Source organism: Cydia amplana, chromosome 21, assembly GCF_948474715.1.
Source record: "Cydia amplana chromosome 21, ilCydAmpl1.1, whole genome shotgun sequence".
Lineage (NCBI taxonomy): Eukaryota > Metazoa > Arthropoda > Insecta > Lepidoptera > Tortricidae > Cydia > Cydia amplana.
In genome coordinates, this window is record NC_086089.1 from 12,866,459 (window position 1) to 12,884,781 (window position 18,323).

The window sequence follows — 18,323 nt, forward strand, 5'->3', positions numbered from 1 at the left end:
AGTCAGTGTATTAATGTGTAATTAAACATACAATAAATCACTGATTTTATAAATATTTTTTTATTTGCGTTTTAGGAGCGGAAAGTGTGGATACCGTAATACTTAACAGTCTCGAAACAATAAAACAACATTTAAATACATATATTTATTGCTAATCCTTAACTACAGTATCCGGTTCCCCTGAACATTGTTCCTGTTGTTCAGCATGATCCTCTCCTGCCTCTTCTTCTCCTCTTTAAACGCCTCCTTGTTGGCTTTCTTCTCTACTCTCCGTTCTTTCCTGTATTCTTTTAGGAGGCGTTTGCGTTCCCTTTTCTCTTCTGGGGCCTCGTCTTTAGGTCTGTGAAGGAAATCAATAAATGTCAAAATCAGGGCACAAAACAAAGGCTGGTGTGGAAAATAAAATTAGTTTTCTCATGTACAGGCGACAGCAGAAGTAGCTAAGCGGGCGAGGTGTTCAAAATGATTTTGACGCGACTTTATTCCTAAGAAAATAAGAGCGTGTTAAGGTAATTTTGAACACCTCGCCCGCTTAGCAACTTCTGCTGTTGACTGTACCTCCAAAAACAGAATCATTATGCGCGATAACGATAAATCAGAATACGATCTTTTTAACTCAAGTGCTGTCAGAAAGTGATATAGACTTTAATTAATTGCTATGGGTGGGTCTTTACAATTTGGTGCCATGACCAGGATTTTTACATAACGGGTCTCTATTGTTTCCCAAATAGTTTTAAGCCATAATGTATTGTTTGCCCAAATTTTCGTTAATCATAATTCATTTGGTTCAGAAACGCGTCACTTTTCAGGATTGCCATAAAACAAACCTAACCTAACCTATCTATAGGATAACCTAACAAAAATCCTGAAATGTTAACGGTTTCAGTTTTATGAGTAATGATAATATGACAAACAATACATTAAGACTTAAAACTTTATGGGAAACAACGGGACCCCTTACATAACACTTGTTTTATTCCGCCGGCCGGAGGGCCCGGGTTCGAATCCCGGTAAGGGCATTTATTTTCGTGTTCATCACGAATATTCCTGAGTTACGTGTCAAATATTTTGCCACCTTCGTTGTGTAACATATTATTGCTTGTGACTGTGCCAGCTTGGGGACACAGACCAAGCCCTCTCGCGCATGAGGCGAGCCCTGTGCCCAACAGTGGGACGTATACAGGCTGAATGATTATATTATTTGTATTGATTGACCTTAAGGACAGCACGCTGAGGGTGGACAGCACCGTGTCGGCGTTGGTCTCGGCATCATCATCATCATCCCCCGTGTGTTGCAGCGCGTTGAACTTGGCCAGCGACTTCACGGTCAACCTGTTCTCGGAGCCGAGCACGTCTGCGGGGATGCCCGTCTTGGGGTTGATGCGGATTTTGCCCGGTTTCTGTACAATAAGTCATTTTATTTAATTAAAGCAGAACACAACGAAGGACATACCTATTAAAAATAATTAACTAACTTAACTCACGGCAAAAAACGCCTATATTATGTGTATCACAATTTACAACAAATTACCTGATCGTTTTAAAGACATGGATCTTGAGCATTTCAAAGCAAATATAAAAATGTGGCTAGTAGAAAAATGTTTTTACTGCATAAATGATTATTTAAGTTTATCATTCATGAGTGTTCCTAATGTGTAACTAAATATGTATACTGTAAATGCATGTACACCTGAAAAGGTAAAGTTTCGGTGTAACTAAATATGTAATTGTTATATCCCACCTGCAATGTAACCTGATTCTTACATACAATAAAGAACTTGAACTTGAAATGTGTCTAACTGTGGGTCTCTATTGTTTCCCAAAAAGTTTTAAACCATAATGTATTGTTTGCCCGCATTTTCGTTAGTCATAACTTATTTAGTTCAGAAACGCGTCACTTTTTCAGGATTGTCATAAAACAAACCTTTACCAAAAGTTAACGGTTTCAGATTTATGACTAATTATAATATGACAAACAATACATTATGACTTAAAACTTTATGGGAAACAAAGGGAGTCCGCCTGACTCACCCTGGGTTCCTCGATGATCTTGGGATGGTTGTACAGGTTGGAGTATGTGGAGAGGATGGTCTCGCAGTCCCACTTCTCCTCTCCGGGCACCTCCACGGTCTCCAGCTCCTCTTCAGACTCCTCCTCGATCTCCTGCAGACGGTGGATCCTGGGGGGGGGGGGGGGATCAGACATTTCATTACTTTGACCCAGGGTTCGAAAGCATCAATAGTTATCTTAATAATTATCGCGATATTCATCGTGATTTTTATGCCTGATAATTATCGATTTGATAATAACCTAATAAAATCTATAAAAAAATTGAAAAAAAAGTCCAATAACTTTATACTATCAAAGAATTGAAAGAAAATAAATATAGCACCATCCATACCTGGCATAATTATCCGATATTTATCGGCATGAAGCCCTCGATCACAGACTGACCTGGCGACCTCCCTCTCCTTGTCCAGCTGCTGCCGCCTCCTCGACTCCTCAAACTCCTCGGCCGCCTGCAGCAGCATGGCGTGCGACTCCGGCATGAAGCCCTCGATCACAGACTGACCTGGCGACCTCCCTCTCCTTGTCCAGCTGCTGCCGCCTCCTCGACTCCTCAAACTCCTCAGCCGCCTGCAGCAGCATGGCGTGCGACTCCGGCATGAAGCCCTCGATCACAGACTGACCTGGCGACCTCCCTCTCCTTGTCCAGCTGCTGCCGCCTCCTCGACTCCTCAAACTCCTCAGCCGACTGCAGCAGCATGGCGTGCGACTCCGGCATGAAGCCCTCGATCACAGACTGACCTGGCGACCTCCCTCTCCTTGTCCAGCTGCTGCCGCCTCCTCGACTCCTCAAACTCCTCAGCCGCCTGCAGCAGCATGGCGTGCGACTCCGGCATGAAGCCCTCGATCACAGACTGACCTGGCGACCTCCCTCTCCTTGTCCAGCTGCTGCCGCCTCCTCGACTCCTCAAACTCCTCAGCCGCCTGCAGCAGCATGGCGTGCGACTCCGGCATGAAGCCCTCGATCACAGACTGACCTGGCGACCTCCCTCTCCTTGTCCAGCTGCTGCCGCCTCCTCGACTCCTCAAACTCCTCAGCCGCCTGCAGCAGCATGGCGTGCGACTCCGGCATGAAGCCCTCGATCTCCTCGCAGTCCAGCGCGCCGAGCTCCGTGTCGTCGTACTCGGCGAACATCTAGAATATACCAAGACTTTTAACCCGTGAGTTCCCACGTGTGTGACGTCACTATAAGCGTTCTGGCTCAAATTTGAGCCCTTGGGAGCTGACAGGTTAACCAAATCATTGTATTAGTTGTCTAGAACTCTAGAATCTAAGATCAAGATTCAAGTCGTAAGGTACAGACAGTTGCCATCAGATATAATGGAGCGGCGAAGGTATTCACAAAAGTCTGAACAAACCCTTATTATCAGAACGTTAAAGTGCAAGTTCAGATATTTTTTACCACTTTAAAACTAGTTTAGTGGTCGTTACTTTTAATACAATTTATAATTTGTGCCTAAGCTAAAGCGTCATTTAGCTTTTGAAAATGTTATCAAAAAAACCGGCCGAGTGCGAGTCGGACTCGCGCACGGAGGGTTCCGCACTATCAACAAAAAATAGCAAAAAAATCGTGTTTGTTCTATGGGAGCCCCCCTTAAATATTTATTTTATTTTATTTTTAGTGTTTGTTGTTATAGCGGCAACAGAGATAACATCATTTGAGAAAATTTCAACTGTCTAGCTATCGCGGTTCATGAGATACAGCCTGGTGACAGACGGACGGACGGACGGACAGCGAAGTCTCAGTAATAGGGTCCCGTTTTTTACCCTTTGGGTACGGAACCCTAAAAATGAATAATGAGAAGTTATCAAGCAACCCGTTACCTTCTCGAAGCGGTCGTCCAGGAGTGTGAGTCCCTGGCTACGCCTGATGACGCTCGAGGACATGGAGTACTGCGAGAACCGGGACCTGGTGTCGTGCTGCTCGGCGCGGTCCCAAGCCGGCATGCGGCCTGTCTCCTGCACACAGGTTATCAAGCAACCCGTTACCTTCTCGAAGCGGTCGTCCAGGAGTGTGAGTCCCTGGCTACGCCTGATGACGCTCGAGGACATGGAGTACTGCGAGAACCGGGACCTGGTGTCGTGCTGCTCGGCGCGGTCCCAAGCCGGCATGCGGCCTGTCTCCTGCACACAGGTTATCAAGCAACCCGTTACCTTCTCGAAGCGGTCGTCCAGGAGTGTGAGTCCCTGGCTACGCCTGATGACGCTCGAGGACATGGAGTACTGCGAGAACCGGGACCTGGTGTCGTGCTGCTCGGCGCGGTCCCAAGCCGGCATGCGGCCTGTCTCCTGCACACAGGTTATCAAGCAACCCGTTACCTTCTCGAAGCGGTCGTCCAGGAGTGTGAGTCCCTGGCTACGCCTGATGACGCTCGAGGACATGGAGTACTGCGAGAACCGGGACCTGGTGTCGTGCTGCTCGGCGCGGTCCCAAGCCGGCATGCGGCCTGTCTCCTGCACACAGGTTATCAAGCAACCCGTTACCTTCTCGAAGCGGTCGTCCAGGAGTGTGAGTCCCTGGCTACGCCTGATGACGCTCGAGGACATGGAGTACTGCGAGAACCGGGACCTGGTGTCGTGCTGCTCGGCGCGGTCCCAAGCCGGCATGCGGCCTGTCTCCTGCACACAGGTTATCAAGCAACCCGTTACCTTCTCGAAGCGGTCGTCCAGGAGTGTGAGTCCCTGGCTACGCCTGATGACGCTCGAGGACATGGAGTACTGCGAGAACCGGGACCTGGTGTCGTGCTGCTCGGCGCGGTCCCAAGCCGGCATGCGGCCTGTCTCCTGCACACAGGTTATCAAGCAACCCGTTACCTTCTCGAAGCGGTCGTCCAGGAGTGTGAGTCCCTGGCTACGCCTGATGACGCTCGAGGACATGGAGTACTGCGAGAACCGGGACCTGGTGTCGTGCTGCTCGGCGCGGTCCCAAGCCGGCATGCGGCCTGTCTCCTGCACACAGGTTATCAAGCAACCCGTTACCTTCTCGAAGCGGTCGTCCAGGAGTGTGAGTCCCTGGCTACGCCTGATGACGCTCGAGGACATGGAGTACTGCGAGAACCGGGACCTGGTGTCGTGCTGCTCGGCGCGGTCCCAAGCCGGCATGCGGCCTGTCTCCTGCACACAGGTTATCAAGCAACCCGTTACCTTCTCGAAGCGGTCGTCCAGGAGTGTGAGTCCCTGGCTACGCCTGATGACGCTCGAGGACATGGAGTACTGCGAGAACCGGGACCTGGTGTCGTGCTGCTCGGCGCGGTCCCAAGCCGGCATGCGGCCTGTCTCCTGCACACAGGTTATCAAGCAACCCGTTACCTTCTCGAAGCGGTCGTCCAGGAGTGTGAGTCCCTGGCTACGCCTGATGACGCTCGAGGACATGGAGTACTGCGAGAACCGGGACCTGGTGTCGTGCTGCTCGGCGCGGTCCCAAGCCGGCATGCGGCCTGTCTCCTGCACACAGGTTATCAAGCAACCCGTTACCTTCTCGAAGCGGTCGTCCAGGAGTGTGAGTCCCTGGCTACGCCTGATGACGCTCGAGGACATGGAGTACTGCGAGAACCGGGACCTGGTGTCGTGCTGCTCGGCGCGGTCCCAAGCCGGCATGCGGCCTGTCTCCTGCACACAGGTTATCAAGCAACCCGTTACCTTCTCGAAGCGGTCGTCCAGGAGTGTGAGTCCCTGGCTACGCCTGATGACGCTCGAGGACATGGAGTACTGCGAGAACCGGGACCTGGTGTCGTGCTGCTCGGCGCGGTCCCAAGCCGGCATGCGGCCTGTCTCCTGCACACAGGTTATCAAGCAACCCGTTACCTTCTCGAAGCGGTCGTCCAGGAGTGTGAGTCCCTGGCTACGCCTGATGACGCTCGAGGACATGGAGTACTGCGAGAACCGGGACCTGGTGTCGTGCTGCTCGGCGCGGTCCCAAGCCGGCATGCGGCCTGTCTCCTGCACACAGGTTATCAAGCAACCCGTTACCTTCTCGAAGCGGTCGTCCAGGAGTGTGAGTCCCTGGCTACGCCTGATGACGCTCGAGGACATGGAGTACTGCGAGAACCGGGACCTGGTGTCGTGCTGCTCGGCGCGGTCCCAAGCCGGCATGCGGCCTGTCTCCTGCACACAGGTTATCAAGCAACCCGTTACCTTCTCGAAGCGGTCGTCCAGGAGTGTGAGTCCCTGGCTACGCCTGATGACGCTCGAGGACATGGAGTACTGCGAGAACCGGGACCTGGTGTCGTGCTGCTCGGCGCGGTCCCAAGCCGGCATGCGGCCTGTCTCCTGCACACAGGTTATCAAGCAACCCGTTACCTTCTCGAAGCGGTCGTCCAGGAGTGTGAGTCCCTGGCTACGCCTGATGACGCTCGAGGACATGGAGTACTGCGAGAACCGGGACCTGGTGTCGTGCTGCTCGGCGCGGTCCCAAGCCGGCATGCGGCCTGTCTCCTGCACACAGGTTATCAAGCAACCCGTTACCTTCTCGAAGCGGTCGTCCAGGAGTGTGAGTCCCTGGCTACGCCTGATGACGCTCGAGGACATGGAGTACTGCGAGAACCGGGACCTGGTGTCGTGCTGCTCGGCGCGGTCCCAAGCCGGCATGCGGCCTGTCTCCTGCACACAGGTTATCAAGCAACCCGTTACCTTCTCGAAGCGGTCGTCCAGGAGTGTGAGTCCCTGGCTACGCCTGATGACGCTCGAGGACATGGAGTACTGCGAGAACCGGGACCTGGTGTCGTGCTGCTCGGCGCGGTCCCAAGCCGGCATGCGGCCTGTCTCCTGCACACAGGTTATCAAGCAACCCGTTACCTTCTCGAAGCGGTCGTCCAGGAGTGTGAGTCCCTGGCTACGCCTGATGACGCTCGAGGACATGGAGTACTGCGAGAACCGGGACCTGGTGTCGTGCTGCTCGGCGCGGTCCCAAGCCGGCATGCGGCCTGTCTCCTGCACACAGGTTATCAAGCAACCCGTTACCTTCTCGAAGCGGTCGTCCAGGAGTGTGAGTCCCTGGCTACGCCTGATGACGCTCGAGGACATGGAGTACTGCGAGAACCGGGACCTGGTGTCGTGCTGCTCGGCGCGGTCCCAAGCCGGCATGCGGCCTGTCTCCTGCACACAGGTTATCAAGCAACCCGTTACCTTCTCGAAGCGGTCGTCCAGGAGTGTGAGTCCCTGGCTACGCCTGATGACGCTCGAGGACATGGAGTACTGCGAGAACCGGGACCTGGTGTCGTGCTGCTCGGCGCGGTCCCAAGCCGGCATGCGGCCTGTCTCCTGCACACAGGTTATCAAGCAACCCGTTACCTTCTCGAAGCGGTCGTCCAGGAGTGTGAGTCCCTGGCTACGCCTGATGACGCTCGAGGACATGGAGTACTGCGAGAACCGGGACCTGGTGTCGTGCTGCTCGGCGCGGTCCCAAGCCGGCATGCGGCCTGTCTCCTGCACACAGGTTATCAAGCAACCCGTTACCTTCTCGAAGCGGTCGTCCAGGAGTGTGAGTCCCTGGCTACGCCTGATGACGCTCGAGGACATGGAGTACTGCGAGAACCGGGACCTGGTGTCGTGCTGCTCGGCGCGGTCCCAAGCCGGCATGCGGCCTGTCTCCTGCACACAGGTTATCAAGCAACCCGTTACCTTCTCGAAGCGGTCGTCCAGGAGTGTGAGTCCCTGGCTACGCCTGATGACGCTCGAGGACATGGAGTACTGCGAGAACCGGGACCTGGTGTCGTGCTGCTCGGCGCGGTCCCAAGCCGGCATGCGGCCTGTCTCCTGCACACAGGTTATCAAGCAACCCGTTACCTTCTCGAAGCGGTCGTCCAGGAGTGTGAGTCCCTGGCTACGCCTGATGACGCTCGAGGACATGGAGTACTGCGAGAACCGGGACCTGGTGTCGTGCTGCTCGGCGCGGTCCCAAGCCGGCATGCGGCCTGTCTCCTGCACACAGGTTATCAAGCAACCCGTTACCTTCTCGAAGCGATCGTCCAGGAGTGTGAGTCCCTGGCTACGCCTGATGACGCTCGAGGACATGGAGTACTGCGAGAACCGGGACCTGGTGTCGTGCTGCTCGGCGCGGTCCCAAGCCGGCATGCGGCCTGTCTCCTGCACACAGGTTATCAAGCAACCCGTTACCTTCTCGAAGCGGTCGTCCAGGAGTGTGAGTCCCTGGCTACGCCTGATGACGCTCGAGGACATGGAGTACTGCGAGAACCGGGACCTGGTGTCGTGCTGCTCGGCGCGGTCCCAAGCCGGCATGCGGCCTGTCTCCTGCACACAGGTTATCAAGCAACCCGTTACCTTCTCGAAGCGGTCGTCCAGGAGTGTGAGTCCCTGGCTACGCCTGATGACGCTCGAGGACATGGAGTACTGCGAGAACCGGGACCTGGTGTCGTGCTGCTCGGCGCGGTCCCAAGCCGGCATGCGGCCTGTCTCCTGCACACAGGTTATCAAGCAACCCGTTACCTTCTCGAAGCGGTCGTCCAGGAGTGTGAGTCCCTGGCTACGCCTGATGACGCTCGAGGACATGGAGTACTGCGAGAACCGGGACCTGGTGTCGTGCTGCTCGGCGCGGTCCCAAGCCGGCATGCGGCCTGTCTCCTGCACACAGGTTATCAAGCAACCCGTTACCTTCTCGAAGCGGTCGTCCAGGAGTGTGAGTCCCTGGCTACGCCTGATGACGCTCGAGGACATGGAGTACTGCGAGAACCGGGACCTGGTGTCGTGCTGCTCGGCGCGGTCCCAAGCCGGCATGCGGCCTGTCTCCTGCACACAGGTTATCAAGCAACCCGTTACCTTCTCGAAGCGATCGTCCAGGAGTGTGAGTCCCTGGCTACGCCTGATGACGCTCGAGGACATGGAGTACTGCGAGAACCGGGACCTGGTGTCGTGCTGCTCGGCGCGGTCCCAAGCCGGCATGCGGCCTGTCTCCTGCACACAGGTTATCAAGCAACCCGTTACCTTCTCGAAGCGGTCGTCCAGGAGTGTGAGTCCCTGGCTACGCCTGATGACGCTCGAGGACATGGAGTACTGCGAGAACCGGGACCTGGTGTCGTGCTGCTCGGCGCGGTCCCAAGCCGGCATGCGGCCTGTCTCCTGCACACAGGTTATCAAGCAACCCGTTACCTTCTCGAAGCGGTCGTCCAGGAGTGTGAGTCCCTGGCTACGCCTGATGACGCTCGAGGACATGGAGTACTGCGAGAACCGGGACCTGGTGTCGTGCTGCTCGGCGCGGTCCCAAGCCGGCATGCGGCCTGTCTCCTGCACACAGGTTATCAAGCAACCCGTTACCTTCTCGAAGCGGTCGTCCAGGAGTGTGAGTCCCTGGCTACGCCTGATGACGCTCGAGGACATGGAGTACTGCGAGAACCGGGACCTGGTGTCGTGCTGCTCGGCGCGGTCCCAAGCCGGCATGCGGCCTGTCTCCTGCACACAAACATTAATGGTTGTACAGTATAAAAATATGGTGTGGTTTATGGTTTTGGTCGTAAAAAAATATGGGTGTACTCGTCATACTCAAAAATATGTCCCATAGCTCTTACGTCAGCGAATTAAGAACTATGGGACATATTTTTGAGTAAGTTGTATAGTGTGCACCCATGTTTTTACACTTGACTGTAAACGACGTTGGTAACCTAGCGTCGAGGGCGTGCGACTTTCAATCCGGAGTTCAAACCCGGGTTCAAACCCTAGTTCGTACCAATAAGTTTTTCAGAACTTATGTACGTTGATATTTACCAATTGCTTTCCGATTGTTAAACATCGATAAGATACCAGACTACCTAATCCCAATAAGGCCTAGTGTCCCTATTATATCGCGATATTATAGCCGAAATTCGGGAGAGCACATGTAATTGCGTACCTGACATATCCAGACTGGTTTTGTTGGGGTACCCCACAGAAGTACCCTCATATTTCAATACACTACATGCCTTCCCCTCGAGATAGTTCACTAAAACTAAGTTTCACTAATCACTGATAATTCACTAACACTAAGTTTCACTGTTTATTGGTAGTTCACTAACACTATTCAATTGTCTGTTACAAGGTCCTTACGCTCTATCATATTTATACTAAAACTAACTACTTAACGTCGTCTACGAGTCTTGGTTTGAATCTTCAGTCTGTTCATAATCAGATTCTGACAGACTCTCATAGGAATCTATGGCTAATCTCTTGGCTTCCATGTTTTGTGGTGATGAAGGTGATCTCACTCGTTTGTTGGTTGGCGGTATGCGTTCTTGGCTCTGATTAAACGTATAATCCTGAGGCCCAGAAATCCCTATGATATCAGCCCACTGTGAGGCCGGTGGAGTAGCATTTAGTTTGACATTAATATCTTCATCCTCATCACTATCTTCACATGGTTTACTTGCCTCCGTGTCATGTATAACTTCACGACCAGTATCTTCTGATGTATGCTGGCGGCTATCACTCGCCTCTCCCCCATGACCTTGTATCTGATTAATATGTCTTTTCATCAGCTTCCCGTTCCATCGTATTATATACCTACAAATGCCTTGTTTCTTCTCTATGACTCCTTTCAACCAGCGTGGTCCTGAACTGTAATTCCGGAAATACACAGTCTGTCCCATTTGAAATGAACGTACTACAGTGTTTTCATTCTTGTCACATACTTGCGTTTCCTCTTGGTTCTTAAATATGAGGGGATTAAGGTGGTCAAACTTTGTCCTGAAACGCCTACAATTTAAAAGTTCCGCCGGTGACTTGTCACTAGTACTATTGGGTGTAGTACGCAACCCATACAATATTGTAGGTAATTTTATGTTCCATGGAAGTGTGGACTGTTTCTTTAATTTATTCTTAACCGTTTGAACAGTCCTCTCGGCCTGTCCATTCGACGCCGGATGGTAAGGTGGTGTCAAGACTTGTCTTATTCCATTTGTTGATAGGAATTCTTTAAACTGATCTGAAATGAAACTTCTGCCATTATCACTGACCAAGGTGTCTGGTAACCCTTGTTCTGCAAATATGTCCCTTAAAACATTTATTAGTGTCCCTGAGCTCATATCAGGAACAATCTTTACTTCAGGCCATTTTGAATAAGCATCAATTAGGATGAGAAATGTTTTGCCTTGAAACGGCCCTGCATAATCAATATGTAACCGTGACCATGCCTTCTCCGGCCTTATCCACTTATGGCTCACTTGTGATGGCATATTTCTGTTTTCAGCACAAGTTTCGCACTTTTTTACCAAACTTTCAATTTCCTTGTCTATAGCTGGCCACCAAAAATAACTTCGTGCTATGGCTTTTGTTATCACTATCCCGTCATGATTTGCGTGTAATTCCTGTAGGATATACGGCCTCATTTTGTCCGGTATAATCACCCGATTACCCCACAGAATGCAATTTTTATATTCTGAAATTTCGTTGCGTTTCTGCCAGTACACCTTATATTCCACATCCACTTTGCTAGGCCACCCGTTTCGAATCCAGTATAATACCTTGCTTAGTATTATTATTATTATCTTTAGTTGTCAGTTTCGCCACTTCACTGGCTGACAGTTCCAGGTCTGATGGAGTTTCTTCTATGAGGAGGACTCCTAAGTATTCCTCTTCAGACGATTGGTCACGGGACGGCCATCTGCTTAACGCATCAGCGTTTCCTAGTTTTTTACCTTCCACATATTGTATGGAGTAATCATAGGAGTTTAATAATAAAGCCCAGCGGAGCATTCGTGGAGATATAACATTAGGAATGGGCTTTTTCGGTTCAAACAATCCCAACAATGGTTTATGATCGGTTCTGATCGTAATCTTCCGGCCACTAATAAACTGGTGGAATTTCTTAAGACCAAACACTATAGCTGCTGCCTCTTTATCTATCTGACCATAATTCCTCTCATGAACGTTCATGGTCCTTGAAGCAAACATTACTGGTCTGACAGATCCATCTTCCATGACGTGTTCCAAAACAGCGCCCAGGCCAAATTGTGACGCATCACATGACATAATTATCTCTTTATTCACATCGTAATGGACTAGAGTGTCAGTACCCGACAACATCTTGCGTAACTTCTCAAATGCCTTCTGATGTTGCATAGACCACTGCCATTTCACATCTTTATTTAACAACTTATACAACGGTTCAGCGATATTAGCTTTGTGTGGTAAAAACCGATCATAAAAATTAAGCAATCCTAAGAATGCCTGGAGCTCTTTTACATTACTTGGGGCCGGTGTACTCTCAATTGCATGTATTTTATCCTCACAAGGATGTATACCACATTCATCAATGAGAAATCCTAAAAATTTCACACTTCTTACTGCAAAATTACACTTTTCCTTGTTTACCCTTAGGCCAGCCTCTTGTAATTTCTTTAAGACCATTTCTAACCTGGAGTTATGCTCAGCGACGTCTGTGCCACTTACAACAATATCATCCAGTAATACAGCTATCCCTCTTATTCCTGTAAGCAAGGAAGACATTAGTCTTTGAAAGATGCCTGGGCACGCCTTGACTCCAAAAGCTAAACGTTTCATTTTGTAAAGGCCTTTTGGTGTGTTTATTGTTAACAGCTGTGCTGTTGCCTCGTCCACACTAACTTGAGTGTATGCCCTTTCTAAATCAATTTTGCTGAAAATTGTGCCACCTTGTATCGCTGTGAAAGCCTCATCTAAAGTAGGCAGAGGGTATGTATCAGTGTCGGTCACCATATTTACTGTAGACCTATAGTCACCACAAAGCCTTACATTGCCATTCGGTTTCAGAACTGGTACTATAGGGGTAGCCCACTCAGAGTGTGCAATTGGCTCCAAAACTCCTTCCTCTACTAGTCTATTTCCTTTATTACTCTTTCCCTCAAAGCAAAAGGAATGGGTCTACTTTTCAAAAATTTAGGTACCGCTCCTTCCCTCGGTGTAATTTTCACTAATGGGCCTTTATACTTTCCCAAACCTTCCTGGAAAACATCACTATATTTCTGTAGGAGCCCTTTAATTTCCTCACCGTTTATTTTCATATGCATTACTCCTTGAACCCGTATTCCAAATGGCTGGAACCAATTTCTCCCTAAGAGGCTGGGTCCATTACCTCTAGCTATATAGATCATGAGGTCATTTTGTAACCCTTTAAAAGATGCTCGCACTTCAGTTTTTCCTAATATCCTTAATTGGTTTTCTGTCCATGTAATTAATGCAACATCATCCTTCTCTAACATAGGTAATTTTCCTTTCCAAATGAGTCTGGCTGTCACTTCAGAAATTAGAGTAAATGCACATCCCGTGTCAACTTCCATGTCAATAATAGAATCATCAATTGATACCTTTACCATATAAGGGTCAACTTTATTTTCTCTCACATTGTTCACATTGGCATACAACCCATTACAATTTGATTTATGCCCACCATCCTGTTTATTTTTGGTAAGACACACTGCCTCAATGTGTCCCGTTCTGCCACATGCATTACACTTACTCCAACGGAATCTGCACTCCCCCCTATGCTGCCTACCACACCTGTAGCATGGTTTATTCTGTTTGTCAACCTTTTTGTTAGTGATCTTGTTTACTTCCATAGGTTCATCGACCTCCACATCTGGTTTTGATGGTCCTGGCACTACAATAATACTAGAATCAAATGTGGCACTCTCATGTGAAAATGCTATCTCAGCTGCTTGAGTAAATGTCAGCTTCTCACATTGTAACAGTTTCCTTTGAACCTCTTTGCTCCTAATACCACATACAAGCCGATCACGTAAAGTTCGCTCCAAGTCTGTGAAATTGCAATGAATACTCATTTTCCTTAAATTTGCCACATAATCTCTGACTTTCTCCCCCTCTTCTTGATTTCTTGAGTGAAATTTAAAAGATTCTACAATCTCATTAGGTGTGGGGTGGAAATGAGCCTTCAAAAGTTCCAAAATTTGTTTATAGGTTATGTTCGCTATAGTAGTTGGAGATGCCAAAGAAACTATTAAATCAAATAGTTGAGAGCCACATACCGCCAACAAATTCGCCTTTTTCTTATCTGCATCCACAATATCATTTGCACTTAAACAGAATTCAAACCTTGTAATGTAGTTTTCCCAGCACCCCTGACCCATATCAAATTCACCAAATTTAATACCCATTTTCTTGCACTTTGCACTCAAAACTTCACAAAACTCACTAACACAGCCGAATACACGCTTATACTACCGATTTGTCCCGTCGCCACTATTATATCGCGATATTATAGCCGAAATTCGGGAGAGCACATGTAATTGCGTACCTGACATATCCAGACTGGTTTTGTTGGGGTACCCCACAGAAGTACCCTCATATTTCAATACACTACAGTCCCCTTGATTCTTGGGATTTGTTTCAGGTTTCAGTCCAGGTCTGAAGCGAAGGCCTGGTCGGAGTCGTTGGCCATGCTGTCGTCATCTTCACCATCTTCATATTTGTCGCACCATCGGAGCCTGTCGGGTGGTTTGTCTACGTCAGACTCACCTGCGGGTTACTGTCATCATCCGAGTCCAGGTCTGAAGCGAAGGCCTGGTCGGAGTCGTTGGCCATGCTGTCGTCATCTTCACCATCTTCATATTTGTCGCACCATCGGAGCCTGTCGGGTGGTTTGTCTACGTCAGACTCACCTGCGGGTTACTGTCATCATCCGAGTCCAGGTCTGAAGCGAAGGCCTGGTCGGAGTCGTTGGCCATGCTGTCGTCATCTTCACCATCTTCATATTTGTCGCACCATCGGAGCCTGTCGGGTGGTTTGTCTACGTCAGACTCACCTGCGGGTTACTGTCATCATCCGAGTCCAGGTCTGAAGCGAAGGCCTGGTCGGAGTCGTTGGCCATGCTGTCGTCATCTTCACCATCTTCATATTTGTCGCACCATCGGAGCCTGTCGGGTGGTTTGTCTACGTCAGACTCACCTGCGGGTTACTGTCATCATCCGAGTCCAGGTCTGAAGCGAAGGCCTGGTCGGAGTCGTTGGCCATGCTGTCGTCATCTTCACCATCTTCATATTTGTCGCACCATCGGAGCCTGTCGGGTGGTTTGTCTACATCAGACTCACCTGCGGGTTACTGTCATCATCCGAGTCCAGGTCTGAAGCGAAGGCCTGGTCGGAGTCGTTGGCCATGCTGTCGTCATCTTCACCATCTTCATATTTGTCGCACCATCGGAGCCTGTCGGGTGGTTTGTCTACGTCAGACTCACCTGCGGGTTACTGTCATCATCCGAGTCCAGGTCTGAAGCGAAGGCCTGGTCGGAGTCGTTGGCCATGCTGTCGTCATCTTCACCATCTTCATATTTGTCGCACCATCGGAGCCTGTCGGGTGGTTTGTCTACGTCAGACTCACCTGCGGGTTACTGTCATCATCCGAGTCCAGGTCTGAAGCGAAGGCCTGGTCGGAGTCGTTGGCCATGCTGTCGTCATCTTCACCATCTTCATATTTGTCGCACCATCGGAGCCTGTCGGGTGGTTTGTCTACGTCAGACTCACCTGCGGGTTACTGTCATCATCCGAGTCCAGGTCTGAAGCGAAGGCCTGGTCGGAGTCGTTGGCCATGCTGTCGTCATCTTCACCATCTTCATATTTGTCGCACCATCGGAGCCTGTCGGGTGGTTTGTCTACATCAGACTCACCTGCGGGTTACTGTCATCATCCGAGTCCAGGTCTGAAGCGAAGGCCTGGTCGGAGTCGTTGGCCATGCTGTCGTCATCTTCACCATCTTCATATTTGTCGCACCATCGGAGCCTGTCGGGTGGTTTGTCTACATCAGACTCACCTGCGGGTTACTGTCGTCATCCGAGTCCAGGTCTGAAGCGAAGGCCTGGTCGGAGTCGTCGGCCATGCTGTCGTCACCTTCACCATCTTCTTCGTATTCCTCGCCATCGGAGCCTGGCGAAAACACACGTTTTTAAGCTTTAACTAAATGTTAGACTAAATGTAACAGCTCCGATATTTAATTGTAATTTGGTTCCCCGCGATACAGGCATTGCCTAGTGCGGAGACCCCTGGTATATCTGTAACCTATTGCTGAAATAAATGATCTTTATTCTTTAACTGACAACATAATAAATAATAAAAATAAAATTTCTTGGGGGTCAGGTAAATTAACTTATTCCTAATAGAAAATGACATGTTTTTCTTAAAATATCAAAAAAAGATGAAAGAAGGTATACCTATAAAGAACAACAATTTAAATCTCACCATCTCCTCCGTCGGCCATGGCCAGCTCAATGAAGTTGTCCTCCAGCTCATTCTCCGGGTCCTCGAAGTCAAAGTCCTCGTCCAGGGCCGCCACCACTTCAGGGTCCAGGTCCAGGCACAACCCTACAACACAAACACACAACATTCACTCAATAAATATATTGAAACGATCCTGCACAAAACAAGCCACAGTAATTTCATGGTTTGGTATCAATTGGGTTGATCAACTTTCTTTTTGTTGCTAATTCTGTATCTTTGTAGATGGTCCATTATCGAAATGGCTATTTCTACCACAAAAATGAATGTTTGGTAAATTTAAATACCATAAAATCAGGCTTTTGAATTATGTTTTCCCTGGACAACTAACTATAACGTCTATAACCAGGGCAATGAGTGACACTAAAAAGCTGATTTACCAGCTGATAGGCAAGTACTTAAATAGATAAAAAATATATACATTGAAAACAACTTTATTTTCTAATACGTTCAATACGTAAAACGTAATACTTTGTGCCAAATTAAGCAATATGTTGCTGATGAATCCATCTGAATTAAGTGCCAAAATTTTTAAGAAAGAGTCTTGTCATGTTTTACAAATGTAAATATAAGTATAAAAGTAACCTTGTGTAGCAGCCTTGTTGAGTAAACCCACATCTTCTTCAACAGCAGATGCAAACACAGAGCTCGGCAGGTTCAGTTTGTCCACCACCGGGATCACTGGCTCCTCTTCATCGGCTGACGGCTGAGATTTCTCTTTCCGCTTATGTGTTGCTTTCTAAAATATACAGCATTCATTCAAGATATTTACGATAGGCTTTTTACAAAACAGTATAGAAGTAAATACTTTCTTCTTAATAATCTGTGTAAGAATGTCCTTTATTTATTTATTTTTATTTTATAAGTGCCAGAATATTAAGTAAGAACAAACTATTTAAAAAAATGAAATGAGACTCAAATATTATGCTGCTGACAAACAACAACACTTAACTGTTCATTGGTGGACCTTATGCCTTTTGTAATAAGATTTATAAACTGTCAGTCAACAGTGTGGGAGATGGTACAAAAAATATAATGTAGTAGCACCCACTGGTTGCAGGAGGAGCGTGACCTCCCTGGTGTCCTTGAGGTGCTGCAGGTAGTTGTAGTCATCATCGAAGTAGACCCCGTACTTGCGCTGTTCCTCTCTGCGCTGCTCCGGTGTTAGCTCCTATAATACATATGTAATGTGGGTAAATAAGATGTGACCAAATAATAAAACTTTAATAATCTTAATGCCTTAAGTGGTTAATCTTTTTTGCAGCATTCTGTTAAATAAAATAAAAGTGAAATAAAACCAATTACATTTTTTACACTGCACACTCAGATTACCAAGTTAAGTAGGTAAGTTTAAGATAAACACAGTTTACCTAGCTTATATAAATATAAGAGACTCGTCTGGTTTGACTAAGGTACCAATATAATTTGTTTGTAAGCATCTTTCTTGAATAGATATTGTTTTTAGACTTATACTTCCATAATAAGCACACAATTGAATAAATCTCATTTTTACTCTTACAAAAACTTGCAACAGGTTTTGAGCCATATTATACGTACTCAAACACGCAAGATAGCAATCGGTAAAATTGTCTAACCCGTCAATTAACATCGTAATACGTAGGTTACAAAATAACTCACAGGATCCTTTTCTTTCCTCGGTGGTACTGCGGCATTGACGGGCACCAAGACCCTTTGCGGGGCGCTCTCGTCCGCGGCCAAGGGGTCCCGCTGCGATCTGTGCACGAGGTTGAACGTTACAGCCTTCTTTCGGTCTATAAACTTCTTCTTAGCTTTAGGCTGAAAAGGTTAGAATTTATTAGTTAGACTTAATGTTAATGCGTAATTTAGTAACAAAAATAGAAATAATATTTGTGTGTACCATCTTGAATGTACTGTTGTAGTTAGGAGGCACGGGAATTAAAAATATTACACGAAAATGCACAAAACATGTGTCGTTTGGCAAAACGTCAATGACAAAGGGAGAGTGACTTGAAGTCGTTCAGAGTGGTGAGTCTATTAATGAAAACTATTTTCGTAATTCAGATATTTTTTACTGTAAAAACCTAACTTTT

General features: G+C 48.4%; 1 protein-coding gene across 1 annotated transcript; it reads right to left on the reverse strand.

The window, feature by feature from the left end:
* Positions 1-130: 130 nt before the first annotated feature.
* Positions 131-18,237, reverse strand: LOC134657974 (protein LTV1 homolog). Its single transcript, XM_063513579.1, has 12 exons — positions 18,131-18,237; positions 17,890-18,048; positions 17,303-17,422; positions 16,837-16,990; positions 16,216-16,338; positions 15,791-15,903; positions 10,378-10,392; positions 9,338-9,469; positions 3,045-3,202; positions 2,032-2,179; positions 1,216-1,400; positions 131-340 (listed from the first exon to the last, which is right to left on the reverse strand). Exons 1-12 carry the CDS (start codon positions 18,131-18,133, stop codon positions 163-165), a joined length of 1,488 nt encoding a protein of 495 aa, XP_063369649.1. The 5' UTR covers positions 18,134-18,237; the 3' UTR covers positions 131-162.
* Positions 18,238-18,323: the final 86 nt, after the last annotated feature.